This window comes from Rhincodon typus, chromosome 17, assembly GCF_021869965.1.
Source record: "Rhincodon typus isolate 14 chromosome 17, sRhiTyp1.1, whole genome shotgun sequence".
Classification (NCBI taxonomy): Eukaryota; Metazoa; Chordata; class Chondrichthyes; order Orectolobiformes; family Rhincodontidae; genus Rhincodon; species Rhincodon typus.
Window position 1 is genome coordinate 625,915 of NC_063348.1, and position 16,552 is coordinate 642,466.

The 16,552-nt window shown below is 42.5% G+C and overlaps 1 protein-coding gene across 3 annotated transcripts in view; it reads right to left on the reverse strand.

Annotated features, from left to right (window-relative positions):
• LOC109917294 (lysosomal acid phosphatase-like) overlaps window positions 1–16,552 on the reverse strand; it is a 68,298-nt gene that overhangs the window by 24,007 nt on the left and 27,739 nt on the right. For all 3 annotated transcript variants that reach the window (XM_048607135.1, XM_048607136.1, XM_048607137.1), the window contains exons 6-8: window positions 16,363–16,449; window positions 15,075–15,207; window positions 7,025–7,116 (exon numbers count right to left, since the gene is read on the reverse strand). In XM_048607135.1, the coding sequence (XP_048463092.1) occupies window positions 7,025–7,116; window positions 15,075–15,207; window positions 16,363–16,449 (312 nt within the window). The remainder of the gene's footprint in view (window positions 1–7,024; window positions 7,117–15,074; window positions 15,208–16,362; window positions 16,450–16,552) is intronic.

Below are 16,552 nucleotides of genomic sequence, written 5' to 3' on the forward strand. Positions count from 1 at the left end.
GATCTCCCACGCACGAAGCCATGCTGACTACGCCTAATCAAACCCTGTCTTTCTAAATGCATGTATATCTTATCCCTCAGAATTTTCTCAAGTAACTTACCCACCACAGATGTTAAGTTTACTGGTCTATAATTCCCAGGTTTCTGTTTGCAGTCCTTTTTGAATAAGGGCACAACATTCGCTAGATACAGGTTAAAAGTGACCATACGGAAGAAGAACATAAAGATACTAAATGAATATGTTGTGTCAGTTTTTACTGTGGAGAAAGAAATGGAGGCTAGAGAATGCAGACAAATAAACTTTTTAAAAACAGTTCACATTACAGAGAGGAAGTTCAGGAGGTCTTAAAGAAATATAAAGGTAGATACATCTCCAGGACCTGATCTAATGTATCCCAGAATGTTGTGGGAAGTAAGGGAGGAAATTGCAAGACCCCTTGCAGAAATATTTGCATCATCTGTAACTACGGGTGAGGTGCCTGATGACAGGAGGTGGCTAATGTTCTACCTTTGTTTAAGAAAGGTTGTAAGGAGACACTGAGGAACTATAGACTTGTGAGTCTAACTTCGATCGTTGGAGGTGATTATAAAAGATAGGATTTATGGACATTCAGAGAGGCAAAAACTGATTACGGATAGGCAGCATGGTTTTGAGCAAAGAAAATCTCACAAACTTGATTCAGTTTTTTCAGGAAATTACCAAAAAGATTGATGATGGCAGTGCATTAGACGTTTATTTGAATTTTAGTAAAGCTTTTGACAAGGTTTTGCATGGTAGAATAATTAGTAAAGTTAGGTCACATGGGATTCAGGGTGAGCTTATCAATTGGATACATAATTGGCTTAATGGCAGGACACAGAGGATAATGGTGGAGGGATGCTTTTCAGACTGGAGGCCTCTGACCAGCAGTGTTCCACAGGGACTGGTTCTGGGTTCCCTTTGGTTTGTGATTCATATAAATGATTTGGATGAGAATATAGAAGGCATGGTTAGTAAGTTTATGAACGACACTAAAATTGGTGGCATAGTAGACAGTGAAGAAGGTTTTCTGAGATTACAAAGGGATCTTGATCAAATGGATCAATGGCCTGAAAAATGGCAGGTGGAGTTCAACCTAGAGAAATGTGAGGTATTGCATTTTGGTACAAAAACAAGGGCAAGGCTTATACAATTAATGGCAGGGCCTTGAGCAGTGTTGTAGAACAGAGGCACCTAGGGGTGCAGGTACATAATTCTTTGAAGTTAGCTTCACATATAGACAGAGTGGTTAGAAAGGTTAAAAAGGCACACTCGCCTTCATTGCACAGTCCTTTGAGTATAGGAGTTGGGAAGTCATGTTGAGGTTGTACAGGATATTGGTGAGGCTTCTTCTGGAATACTGTGTCCATTTGTGGTCGTCCAGTTGTAGGAAGAATACTATTAAGCGAGAAGGGGTTCAGAAGAGATTTACCAGAATGTTGCTGGGTATGGAAGGTTTGAGTTACAAAGAAAGGCTGAATAGGCTAGGACTTTTTTCGCTGAAGTGTAGGAGGGTGAGAGGTGACCTGATGGAAGTTTATAAAATAATGAGAGATATAGAGTTAATGGTAGTTGTCATTTCCCTAGGATGAGGGATTTCAAGACTAGGAGGCACATTTTTAAGGTGAGAGGAGAAAGATTTAAAAAAGACATGCAAGGCAAATTTTTTACACATGGGGTGGTTCGCATGTGGAATGAATTTTCTGAGGAAGTGGTGGATGCGGGTACAATTACAATTTTGAAAAGACATTTGGATAGACACATGAATTGGAAAGGTTTGGAGAAATATAGGCCAGGAGCAGGCAAGTAGGACTAGTATAGTTTGGGATTATGTTCAGCATAGACTGGTTGGATTGAAGGGTCTGTTTCCGTGACTCTATTACTCTATAATGACTAAAAGGGGGACAGGGATACTACTGTTAAAAAATCTATAATAGAGAATAGGAACTGGGGAACTATAACAGAAAAATGAATTGCACCCTCGGGTGACTGCCTGTGTGGAGTTGCACATTCTCCCTGTGTCTGCGTGGGTTTCCTCCGGGTGTTCCTATTTCCTCCCACAGTCCGAAGATGTGCAGGTTAGGTGGATTGGCCATGCTAAATTGCCCATACTGTTCAGGGATGTGTAGATTAGGTGGGTTATAGGGGGATGGGTCTGGGTGGGAAGCTCCAAGGGTTCGTGTGGAGTTGTTGGGCTGAAGGGCCTGTTTTCACACTGTAGGGATTCTATGATCTATGAATTATGAATGCCCAGGCTATAGTCAACAAGTGTTTTAGATACTATTATGCATTAAATTCTCCAAACTAAAAAAAGATGTTTTTTTTCAAAACTTTAAACACCAGGAATGGTTTGAAAGGGGAAGATGGTGTTACATATCACAAAGAAGGAATTGTACTAATTACAAGAAGCTTCAGCCTGCAATGAATTTATTTCTTATGTACTCATTTAACTATGCTGTATTGGACAGTATCTGTAGTAGATTAGTTAAAACGTTACATTGATACTTGCTTTTGACAGAATCTAAGAAAGGTTAAGGGACTTGAGAGTTCTACCTGCTTCCTATTTGGTAATGACAACATCCGGAAATAACTTAAAACATTGATGATTTTCTGAAACAAAGCTGGGTAAACCACTTGATCAGCAGAGATGTAGTGTCAAGGATAAAAATTGAGTAGGCTGTTTATGAGAAAGGTTCAAATGAAATAGGATATGGAGCACAAGGCAATTTTTTTGGAAACTCAGTGGATTTACAATTTATACAATCCAAACATTGTTGTTTTCATTTATGTAGATCTAACTTCTCTAATTAAAATCTTAACGTTCTCAGCGATAGGACATAGGTGTCTACAGGAATAGAAAGCCCAATTATCTTAGAACTGCACCAACAGTTTAGCCACCTATCTTCTGGCAGCATCTTTATTCAAAAGAAGAGTCACTGGATTCAATGCTGATTATGCTTTCTTCCCACACATGCTGCCATATGTGTTGAGTTTCAGCAGAAATTTGTTTTCCTTTCAGGAGTAGGCTATTCAGCACCTCAAGCCTACTCTTTTTGCCATTCAATGAAATGCTTCACTTGACAAGATGGGTGGTGAAACTGTTGGTGCAGTTCTAAGATAATTGTTTCAGATCTCTAACATTTGCAATTCTTTGTTTTATTTCAGAGCCCACTCCTAATCCTAGGTTCCTAACCTTCAAAAGGATGCAGGACTAAGGGACAATAAGTACACTAAACACACAGAAGTGATCAGTGATAAATTTGATATACCTTAAAAAAATAAGAGGACACTATCATGGCCCAGTACGTGAATCCCACTAGCAAAAGACTTAATCTAAGTTGTAGCACTGAACTCAAAGGCATGAAGCAAGGAAAAAAATGTGGTCTTGCAATCTACAGACATGCTAATGAGATTGAGACCACCTACAATAACATATCACGAAAAGAGTAATAGTGAATGAGGTAACGGAGAAATTGATAGGGACTAGGTTGGTGACTCTGGCTAAGTTCCTAACTGACAATAGGGATAATCTGCCAATAATGAACATGTGTGAGAAAACTGGATCCTTGTAGTAATGAACACGAGAGAGGAGGTCCCTTTAAATGATAAAATGTGAAAAAAAAATCAGAATATAATAGAGGAAATGGATCATAAAATCCAAGTGGATCGACCACGTTGTAAATTAACACCTGCTCTAATTAAGATAGACCATGGGAAGAACTTACTGCAATCAGTTCAGGCTACAGTCCGTTTCAGTTCTTTTTTGGGAGAAAATCAAAACCTCCTTCAGCAATAAGTGATCATCACTTAATTTGAGAAGGGATGACAATTAGCTCATTTTTTTCCAAGTGCTTGAATGCCCTGCATGCAGGGACAAGGGTATTTATCAGGGCTGAGGTTTCAAGAAAAATTCACTAAGCCGTACGGTATCGCATAATGTTATCAAAAATAAGTTGTAATCCAGGAGACATATTACAGAAAGAGCGGAAAGGTAAAGTGATGGAAAAAATCCTTTTATAGCTTGGTAACCAAACACTTAGGTAACATGTCAAGTTTAGTTGGCACCAATTACACACTTACAGGATCTGAATAAGTCAGTCAAAGTCATGAGGCATCATGCATTTCACATACACAACTGTTGCACAATTATGAGGACCAGATTATGACATGTGAAAGGCTGATTGAGTATGAAATATGTGAAACAGAGATGCAGGAAAAGGCTATTTGCTCAGAGGACAGCAGCAAACGTTGGCACCAAAATAACATATAAACCAGAAGGGCCAGTGAATGAAGCAATGGCACCATTATAGGGGAAGCCAGCAGCATATGGCCCTGTCCTAAAGTGGAAAATGATGGACAGGAGGCAAGATTCACGGATGGGGAAAATGAGGTAAAGATGTGAAAGGCTAGAAAAAGTAGCAAGCGTTCTGATGATAGGAGGGGGAAGATCTTGTTGTAGTCATCCAGAATGAGACAGAAAAGTTCATTGTTTGACAAGAACAAGGACTGTGGAACAGAAACAAAAACAGAAATTGCTGGACAAACTCGGCAGGTCTGGCAGCATCTGTAGAGAGATAGAAGAGAGAACATTTTGGGTCCAGTGACCCTTCTTCAGAACCAACTATAGCCACAAAAATGCTGAAGATAGAGTGGGGGGAGAGAGAAGAGAGACTATGGAACAGGTTGGGCTACTCCAAGAAGTAGAAGCCCTTATGATTAAGAGACCTTAGTGGCTACAAACAAATTAGAAGTTGTGTTGATTTAAATAACCAGCTGATGCCCTCAACGTCTCAATTGAACCTGCCTCCACAACACTCCAGGCTAATGGATAGCACAGAAAAAAGTGCTCCCTGATGGGGCACACAGAGATAAAGCCAGACTGGTGGCTCTGGGTTTTGAAGAGGAACTCCATGATTAAAGTGTTGGATTCTCCCACTATGGAAAAAAAGATCTTCTTAGCTCCTTTATCAAACTCTCCTAGGAATGTAAGTCAATGTGTATAGAAAGACATATTGTTGCAAATGAGAAATTTCAAAGAAAATTAGTTTTGAATCAATTTAAAGAAGCAGCAAATTAGAATGGAAGTTATGAAAATTAAATAAATGTGTTATGGGTTTGAATGCTATACTGAAGGTATGGTATTTCTCAGTTAGGTCTATCTTGCTGAAAATGGGTTGTATTCAACCTAAAATAGATCCAGCAATGTTCTATTGGGAATCACAAAGAGAAAGTGGCAGGCATCTTTATGATGCATGGTAATGATTGGGGAAGTTCTACAGAATTTGAATGAATTATGGTAAAATAAAAGGAAGTCATGCTTCAGGGGCTTTAAAATAAAAAGAATTCAACATAAAACTGAACAAGTCAGAACTGACTCTGGATGAACAGTCTCACTTAGAAAAATGTTAACGGCACCCTGACAAACTAGGCCAGGTCCTCACAGGAAGCTGTGTTGCATCCAAAGGAGAAACAGACCAATTAAGAAGTTTGATTGGACAGTTAAACTGGTTATACACTCAGCCTAGATCTGATGCCAGTTATGACACACTGGAATAGAGTACGACATTGAAACATGATACTGTTGAGGGCACCTTGAAAGCAAATAAAACAATATTAAAGAAATTGAAGTTAGAAAAATGAACAATCAAGTTTCCAGCCTTAGGTGACCCAAAAGGTATGTAACTAGTTCTTTTAAGTGAAGCTTCGAGATGGCTATTTGGTTATGATGAGGGTTTCATATGCTTGGAGGAAAAGAATAATCAATGTTGTCTGTTGGCTGGAAAGCTAAGAGAATAAAGATAAGTTAAACATACATTAGTTGCTGAAACACTGGTGCAAGTACAGCGTGTAGGTATATATATTTACAGTCTGTACCTGTGTCAGCATAAAGAAAATTTTTAAAAAATATTTCCAAAATAAAACATAGCTTGATACAAATTACTAGTTGTCACTTTGTTTTACAAAAAAAAGGACTTGTTTCACCAAACTATTGGAGGTCCTTGAAGAGTGACACCTGGTGGTGCAAGGTGCAATAAGAATGTGAAAAAAAATGTCATTTGTTTGGGTCACTATGATTAAACGCCATTTTTCATTAAAAAGAAGAAGAGGGTATGTGAAAAATTACATGAAAAAATTGTACGACAGATTAGCTTTATTAAGGTAAATATTGCTGATAAAAAGACTTGCTTAAGTTTTTTGTCTTATACTCATCAGGACAATTTATAAGAAATATCAATGTAAAGGGGAAGATAAAACATTTATACTCTATGAGGGGAGAGTGCTGATTGGAGAATGCACCAGTTAGATGATGACTGATAAGCTTTGTTTAAATTTTAAACCAGGCAGGTTCACCCTGACTGATCAAAGAATCAGAGAATGGCTGTCACCGTTTTTTCTGAGTTGAAACAGCACATTGTGTATGTTTGTCATTTCTGCCTGCAAAGGGCAGGGCAGTGTGTACGAATATATGTAGCTTCCAATTCTCACATGTGCAGTACACTGCAATACTTTTTCAGCAATACTCAAGTTTTGCACTCCAAAAGATGATTAGTAGATTAATGAATTAACTGGTTAGATCACAAGGAGGAACAGATAATACAAATGTGTGGAAGGACCTGTAAGATTAAGCAGTCAATAAACTCTAAGTAGAAAGAAAGGTGTCTTGGTTTTGGTCTCATTGACTGGCTTGGATCTCAATGGACAATGATCACGGTATGTTTAATAATGCCGCTGGCAGTGTGTTTCACATCAATAACAGTGTGAGCAATACTGTCAATCTCCATGGGTCTGATACCAACAATGGTGATATTATGAACAAAGTTGATTGTATAATGTTTAATACCTTTGATTAATCTTGGTGTGCTTAATACTGCCAATCAATTCCATGCTGATGTGATTGTAAACACCATGAAATGTGGCTTTTTAACCATAATATCATCATACGGTTTTAATCTTATCCATCATTTATACTGAATATTTTGATCCTCTTCAATTTCAAGTGACTCACCGCTGAGTACATGATCATTTTGAGACGGGGAGTGGAATTGGTCTCATTTATTGAACGAGTAACATTTTCGAGGATTTGTTTGAGGAGCAAGCCTGTAAAAATAAACACATTTTTTAGAAAGAGTAAAGGAATACAGATAAACAACTGGAGCTCAGCAATACATTAACTCGAGGTTGTAGACTTGTTCGCTGAGCCAGTGGGTTTGGTTGCAAACGTTTTGTCACCCTGCTAGATAACACTGTCAGTGCACCTCCAGTGAAGCGTTGGTGTTCTGTCCCACTCGTTATTTATATGCCTCGGTTTGCTGGGATGGTTGGTATTACTTCCGGTTTTGTTTCTCAGTGGTTGGTACGCAGGGTCTAATTCAATGTGTTTATTGATGGAGTTCCGGTCGGAATAGCAGGCTTCCAGGAATGTGACCGCACAAGCCAAACAGAGACACGCCAGGGAATTCCTGGAGGCCTGGTATTCCAACCGGAACTCCATCAATAAACACATTGAATTAAACCCTATGTACAAACCACTGAGAAACAAAACTGGAAGTGATACCAATCACTCCAGCAAATCGAAGCATATAAATAACAAGTGGGACAGAACACCAACGCTTCACCGGAGGCGCACTGACAATGACCCAGAAGGGTAACGAAACGTCTGCAACCAAATCCACCAGATCAGCGAGCATGTCTACAACCTCATCCACAACCCGAGCTACAAATCTTCTCAAAAACTTTAAATACATTAACTCCAGAGGCTGCTCAACACACAGTTATTGAGTTAGGGCAGTTGTATCACACCACTCAGACATTTACTGACACCAAACCCTCCATAGACTGGTCGGTGTGGAGACAGTTCCTGTGATACCAGGGACTAGTCAGTGTGGGGACAGTTATTGTGAAACCAGGCTGCTATGGGAGGCAAGGGAGATTACTGGGGCTATGGTGAAGGTACTTAAAACTTTGCTCACCACAGGTGAAAAGCCAGATGACAGGAGGATAAGCTAATGTGGTTCCTTTGTTCAAGAAGGAAAGCAGACAAGTAAAACAAAAACAAAGTTGCTGGAAAAGCTCAGCAGGTCTGGCAGCATCTGCAAAATTTATCCTAAATTTTAGGGCCTAAACTCTCCCATGTCCCAGCCCCCCACCCCACACACCAGGCTTGTTACCACATAGCCTGCCACTACACACCCCCTGTTGTTAGTCACTAACAGTTAACAACCATTCACCCTCCCAGCCTGATCGTTAGCAACTCCTTTGTCTGTCCAACTGTCTTTCTCTCTCTTTGGGCTCTATCCTATCGTTTACTCCCTACCCCACCCACCTCCCTATTTTCTGCATATAAACTGACGTTTTCTCAGCCGCCATCAGTCCTGAGGAAGGGTCACCGGACCCGAAACGTTAACTCTGTTTTCTCCTCCACACATGCTGCCAGACCTGCTGAGCTTTTCCAGCAACTTTGTTTTTGTTTCTGATTTACAGCATCTGCAGTTCTTTTGGTTTTTATTATAGGCCAAGTAAATACAGACCAGTTAGTCTGACATCAGTGGTAGGGAAACTGTTGGAAAAAATTCAGAGGGACAGGATTAATCAACACTTGGAAAGGCAGGATTGATCAGGGATAGTCAGCATGGATTTGTTAGAGGTAGATCCTGTCAAATTAATTGAGTTTTTCGAAAAGGTGACAATATATTAACAAAGGTAGCGTGGTTGAAATGAATTACATGGATTTCAATAAGATCTTTGACAAGGTCCCACATAGAAGGCAGGTCCAAAAGGTAACAGTCTGTAGGATCAAAAGCAAATTGGCAAACTGGATCCAAAATTGGCTTGCAAGTAGGAGGCAAAGGGAGGGTTGTTTTTGTGATTGGAAACCTGTGACCTGTGGTGTAACACAGAGACTAGTGCTGGAGCCCTTGTTGTTTGTTACGTACGTTAATAACTTGGATGTAGAAGATATGATTAGTAAGTCTGCAGACAACACAAAAATTGGTGGCATTTTTGACAGTGAGGAGGATGATCTCAAGCTACAGTCTATTACTGATCAGCTGGTAAATTGGGCAGATAGAATTAAATCCTGATAAGTGACGTAATGCATTTTGGGAGTTCTAGTAAGGGAAGGATTTTGCACAATGAATGGCAGGTTTCTAGAGAGTACTGAGGAACAAAGGGTCTTTGATGTACAAGTCCGTAGGTTGTTGAAGGTGTCGGCACAGGTAGACAGGGTGGTGAAGAAGGCATACAGGATGCTTGCCTTCATTAGCTGAGGTGTAGAATATAGAAACAAGGAAGCTGTGTTACAACTTTATAAAATATTGACTAAGCCACAGGTGGAATACTGTGTGCAGTTCTGGTCACCACAAGGATGTGACTGCACTGGAGAGAATGCAGAGGAGATTGACCAGGATGTTGCATCGAATGAAAAGTCTTAGTTATGAGGAGAGACTGAATAGGCAGGGTCTGTTTTCCCTGGAGAAGAGGTGGCTTGGTGGGGGGGATTTGATTGAGGTATACAAAGTCACTAGATAGGGTAGATTGTGATAATCTTTTGCCCACGGCAGATGCGTCTAATATCAAAGGGCATAAGTTTAAGATGAGGAGTAAGTGGTTTGGACGGGATTCAAGGAAACATTCTTTTCACCAGCCATGGTAGAAATATAGAATGCGCTGCCTGAGAGGGTGAGGGAGGCAGGGACTCTAGCAACATTTGAATGAGCACTTAAAATACCAGAACATATTAGGCTATGGACTAAGTGCAGGTAAATGGGATAAGTACAGTTTTGTGTTTATTGGTCAGCACATGGTGGACGAAAGGGCCTGCTTCTATGCTGTATGACTCTATGGTCAGAGAGGGACAGTTACTGTGAAACCAGAGACTGGTCAGTGTGAGGATAATAAGGTGATTGACCTGGATTTCAAGGGGAGTCAGGAGATGCTCTCACTAGCTCTCTAATCTGTTCAAGATTAACATTTACCTCAGATTCATTTGCAGGTGGAATGGTGCTGGTCACTGGAAATGATGAAGAACGAATCCGTACTGCCCAAAGGCGAACAGTGTGATTCAACAGTCAGGGCATACCATGACATGTATTGAATAATCTTTTTAAGGCAAAGTTAAGAAACAGAAAGGCCTGATCTGATTTTTTTTATTCACTCATGGGATGTGGGCATCATTGGCTAGGCCAGTATTTACTGCCAGTCCTAGTCGCCCTTGAGAAAGTGGTAGTGGGCTACCTTCTTGAACTGCTGCTGTCCACGTACTATAGATTGATGCACAATGCTGTTAGGGAGGGAATTCCAGGATTTTAACCCAGCGACAATGAAGGAAAGGTGATATATTTCCAAGTCAGGATGGTGAGTGGCTTGGAGGGGAACTTGCTAGGGGTGGTGTTCCCATGTATCTGCTGCCCCGTCCTTCTAGATGGAAGTGGTTATGCGCTTGTAAGGTGCTGTGATTTTTTTAATATCGAATCCCCACAGTGTGGAAACAGGCTATTTGGCCCAGCAAGTCCACACCAATCCTCCGAACAGCATCCCACCCAGACCCATCCCCCAACTCTGTCCCTATAACCCTGCATTTCCCATGGCTAATGCACTAACCAACGCATCCCAGAACAATATGGGTAAGTAAGTAACGTAGCCATTGTACTTTTATGCCGAGGCCAGTTGAGTTTCTAGTCACTGGCAACCCCCAAGACATTGATAGTGGGGATTCTCAGTGATCGTAATATCATTGAATGTCATGGGGCGGTGTTTACGTTGTCTTTTGTTGGAGATGGCCATTGTCTGGCATTTGCATGCCACTTGCTAGCCCAAGCCTGGATATTGTCCAGATCTTGTTGCATTTGAACATGAACTCCTTCAGTATCTGATGCTGAACATTGTGTAATCTTCAGCAAACAACCCCATTTCTGACCCTTTGATGGAGAGATGGTGATTGATAAAGTAACTGAAGATGTTTGAGTCTAAGGCACTATCCTGAGATATTCCTGCAGAGACATTCTGGAATTCAGATGACCGACCCCCCCAACAACAACAAATATCTTCCTATGCATTAGGTACGGCTCCAACCAATGGAGAATTTGCCCCATTGATTCCCATTGAGTCAAGTTTTGCTTGAGGTCCTTGATACCACATTCGGTCAAATGCAGCTCTCATGTCAAGGGCTGTCACTCTCACCTCACCTCTGGAATTCAGCTCTTTTGTCCAAGTTTGACCCAAGGCTGTTATGAGGTCAGGAGCTGAGTGGCCCTGACAGAACCCAAACTGGGCATCACTGAGTAGGTTATTGCTGAGCAGGTTCTGCTTGATAGCACTGTTGGTGACACCTTCCATCACTTTACTGATGGTTGAGGCTAGACTGATGGGACGGTAATTGGCCAGGTTAGATTTGTCCTGCTCGGTTGTGTGTGGAAGACATATCTGGGCAACTTTCCACAGTCAGGTAGATGCCAGTGTTGCAGGAGGAGCTTGACTAGGGGAGCAACAGGTTCTGGAGCACAAGTCTTCAAACTTTTACCAGGATGTTGTCAGGGTCCATAGTCTTTGCAGTATCGGTGCCTCCAACTGTTTCTTGATATCACGTGGAGTGAATCGAATTGGCTGAAGACTGGTATCTGCGATGGTGGGGACCACTGGAGGAGGCCAAGATAGATCATCCACTCAGCACTTCTGGCTGAAGATTACTGCAAATGCTTCAGCCTCATCTTTTGCACTGATGTGCTGGGCTCTTCCATCATTGAGGAAGGGGATATTTGTGGAGTGTCCTCCTCCGGTGAGTTGTTTAATTGAACATTATCTTTACCGATTGGATGTGGCATGACTGCACAGTTTACATCTGATCCGTTGGTTGTGGGATCACTTAGCTGTCTATCAGTTGCTGCTTATGCTGTGAGGTTTACAAGTGGCCCTATGTGGCAGCTTCATCAGGTTGACATCTCATTTTTAGGAATGCCTGGTGCTGCTCCTGGCATGCCCTCCTGCACTCTCCATTGAACCAGGGTTAATCCGCTGGCTTGATGGAAATGGTTGTGTGGGGAAAATGCTGGGCCATGAGGTTACAGATTATGCTGGCATATAAGTCTGCTGCTGTTTATGGCCCACAGCGCCTCATGGATGAAGTCTGTCCCAATTAGCATGGTGATAGTGCCACACAACACGATAGAGATGTGAAGGTGGGACTTTGTCTCCACAAGGACTGTGTGGTGGTCTTTCTTACTGATGCTCCCATGGATAGAAGCATCTGCAGCCAACCGGTGAGTAAAAATGAGGCTAAGTATGTTTATATCCCCTCTTGTTGGATCCCTCACAGACCCAGTTTCGCAGCTATGTCCTTTAGGACCAACCAGCTCAATCAGTAGTGCTGCTGCCAAGCCACTCTTGGTGGTGGTCATTGAAATCCCACATCCAGAGTACATCTTGAGTCCTTTCCATCCTCACTGCTTCCTCAAAGTGTTATTCAATACTGATTCATTAGCCAAGGGAGGATGATATGTGGTAATCAGCAGGAGGTTTCCTGAAAGCCAAGGGACTTCATGGGGTCAGGCGTCAATGCTGAGGATTCCCAGGGCAACACTCTCCCGACTGTATACCACTGTGCCACCACCTCTTCTTGGTCTGTCTTGATGATGGGACAGGATGTATCCAGGGATGGCAATGGTGGTGTCTGGGCCATTGTCTGTAAGGTATGATTCCACGGGTATGACTATGTCAGGCTGTTGCTGACAAGTCTGTGAGACAGCTCTCTCATTTTGGCACTAACCCCCAGGTGTTAGTGAGGAGGATTTTGCAGGTTTGACAGAGCAGTTTCTGCCGTTGTCATTGCCAGTGCCTAGATCAACACTGGATGATCAGTCTGGTTTCATTTCTTCAGTGAGACTTCATAACGATTGATACAACGGAGCAGCTTCCTGTCTTATTTCAGAGGACAAATGAGAGTCAGCCACACCCCTATGGGTCTGGAGACACATGTAGGCCAGATCAGCTGAGGATGTCCCTGAAGGTCATTAGTGAGCCAGACGGGTTTTTCTGACAATCAACAATGGTCATCAATGAGTTCTTATTTCCACAATTTCCAGTTTTATTGAATTCAAATTCCACCACAGCAGGTTCGAACCCAGGTCCCCAGAATATAAGCTGCGTTTCTGGATTAATGGTCTAGTGAAAATACCATTTGGCCATTGCCTGGTTGAGTCTGGTGGGCTTCTAGACCATGGGGACAGAGTATAAGAATAAAAGATAAGTCATTTAAGACTGAGATGAGGAGAAATGTCTTTAGAGGATGATGGATCTTTGGAATTCACAATCACCAAGGGTTGTGGTTGCTCAGTCATTGATCAGTAAGAAAGACCACCAAGTCCAATACAAAGATCAAAAAATTTCTAGATACTAATGACATCAAGAAATGGAAATCGTGGGAAAGGGTGATGAGGTGGATGATTAGCCATGAGCTAGAATGGCAGAGCAAGCATAAGGGGCTGAATGGCCTATTCCTGCAAGTATGTCCCTATATTTCAAAAGGCAAGGCTACGGTACGACGTTTGAAAGTGTCGTGCGTTAACAGGACTTCAATCTCAACATCACCAATTCCAGACAACAGGGTGCAGGGCTGGATGAACACAGCAGGCCAAGCAGCATCATAGGAGCAGAGAGGGCCTGCTGTGTTCATCCAGCCCTGCACCTTGTTGTCTCGGATTCTCCAGCATCTGCAGTTCCTACTATCTCTCATCACCAATTCCACCCCACATTCCAAAAGGACAAGGGAAGATAGTGAGTTGAGGAGGGATCTTAATCATGAGAGGATCCATGGGATCTTATAGAATCCCTACAGTGTGGAAACAGGCCCTTCGGCCCAACGAGTCCAAACTGACCCACAGAGCATCCCACCCAGACCCATCCCCCATAACCCACCTAATCTACACATCCCAGGTCCCTGGCGCTGTGAGGCAGCAGTGCTAACCACTGAGCCACCGTGCCGCCCACTTATCAGTATCAGGATCTGGGATGACCAGAGGGTTCATCTGGAGAGATATATTCTGAAGGAAACAGTGAAAATCAGGACAAAGGGGGAAAGGCAGATGAAAACTGAAGTCGTTCAGGATGAGCACGGTAGCTCAGTGGTTAGCACTGCTGCCTCACACTGCCAGGGACCCGAGTTCGATTCCAGCCTCAGGCGACTGTCTGTGTGGGGTTTGCATATTCTCACCGTGTCTGTGTGGGTTTCCACTGGGAACTCCAGTTTCCACCCACAGTCACAAAGATGTGCAAGTTTGGTAGGTTGGCCGTGGAAAATTGCTCATAGCGTTCAGGGATGCGTAGGTTAGGTTTGTTAGCTATGGGAAATACAGGGATAGGGTTGTGGGATGGTCTTCAGAAGGTCTGTGTGGACTTGTTGGGCCAAATAGCCTGTTTCCACACAGGGGAATCTAGGATTCTACGCAAGGAGCAAAGGTATCTTTTAGGGGCAAGAAATTAGGAGCATGGAGTGTGGAAAGAAGGTGAGGGTGGAACAAGATGAGGAGGAAGTACCTGGCTAATGGATCCAGGGTCAGATAAATAACTCTACTTGTTAATTTCACAATAGGTCCATCAGGCACTAATGTACAGAATTTTCATCGCAGAACCATCACCTGCTGTGTCTCTGCTCCATATCAGACTAGTTCACCCTATTGATTTATTCATGCCTGAAACTCGTGGCTATATTTCAGTATAGGCCTGTATGTAAATGTCTTTGGTTTATCAGCAAGTCAATCCCCAGTCCTGTTGAAGGAGTTCCAAGATGTAAAATATGACATCCCTTTATGGTAGGATGAGGAATGATATAAAACTCAGTAACTGACCATTAGGTAGGGAAGATAATCAAGCATGCAGTACCCCACAAACATAACCATGCCCCATCAGTTCTGAGCTCAGAGAAGCATTGGAGCAGGTGCAGAGATGGTTCTTGTGCCACCTTTTTCAGAGTTAGTGAAGTCCTGTCGGTAATCAGCTCACCGTTTCCATCTCTGTTTGCTCACTCAATAATGTTTCCTAGGCTGTAATCCATGGCCGTCACTCACCGCCTTGAAGCCGTGATTTCTCCTGCATTCCAGACAGGCCGAAGAGGACTTCCATGCCCAAGTCGTTCAGATATTTCAGACGAGCAATCACTTCCGGTGTCACCCAGGAAGGCAGAGTGAAATTATGAATTTTCTGTCAAGGTAAAAGTAAAAACACAAGTTGACTTGCAGAGGAACGCAGGCCCACAGCTGGGTAACTCTAGGAAACAGTCATGCTCTTACACATTTTGCCAGCTGCAAAGGTGAAGGGTGGAGAGCAAAGTCTGGTGATGGACAGGTTACCAGCAGCTCCCATCACTCCAGAAAGGAGATGAAGGCAGTGAATACACAAGTGGTTGAAGGGTTAAGGTGTGATACAAACATTACCATGTTAAAGTACAGAGTTGGAGAACTTCCAGTTGGCTGACATTACTGTGTCACTCTGGAGGAGTGTGCTGCGCAGTGAGATTTGTTACAGTCAGCATAGGTGTGTCTTTAGTTGGCTAATCAGGGAATACCAGCTGGCAGAATGCAAAGTTCAAGGTCAATGAGACCAGTATCCTCAGTTCAACAAACCTTGCAACAATCAGCAAAGTACAATGTTGACAGTAGCCAGCAAGCAATTGCAGAATGATTTTATTCATTCACGGGATGAGGGCGTTGCTGGCTAGGCAGCATTTATTGCCCACCTCTAATTGCCCAGAGGGCAGTTAAGAGTCAACCACATTGCTGTGGGTCTGGAGTCACATGTAGGCCATACCAGGCAAGGATGGCAGTTTCCTTCCCAAAAGGACATTAGTGAACCAGATGGGTTTTCCCAACAATCGACAATGGATTCACAGTCATCATTAGATTCTTAATTCCAGATATTTTTTGAATTCAAATTCCACCATCTGCCGAGGTGGGTTTCAAACCTGGGTCCCCAGAATGTTACCTCTGGATTAACAGCCCAGTGATAATACCACTAGGCCATCGTCTCCCCTTACAAATAACCACCTCAACTTAATTTATTTCAACATATGCAGATCATATATTTGCACAGCTCCCCATCACAGGCTGCTACTAAGACCAGACAATTAAAATGATAAATGGGATTCACAATAGGACCATAAGACGAAGGAGTAGATATAGGCCATTTAGCCCATCAAGTCTGCTCTGCCACTGATAGAGTGCATGGGTCTTTTGATAATCCTGAGCTCCACTTTCCAGCATTATCCCCATAATTCTTGATTTCCTTACTGATTAAAGACCTATAACAGAAAGGAAGTAAAAACCCCTTGATCCAACCACATATGCATGAAGTACTCACTTCACAAAACAGGGTATCATATAGTTTCCACACATTATTGAAGATCACCTTCAGCTTGATCTTTTCAGATACCATGTCCAGAAAGTCCTAGATGTGCAACCAGAGAACATTATATCAGAAAGCAGCCCAGTTGGTGGACAAAAAGCCAATCTTCAGCCTGCTCCTGAAGGCACCTAGCCATCTTGCTGTG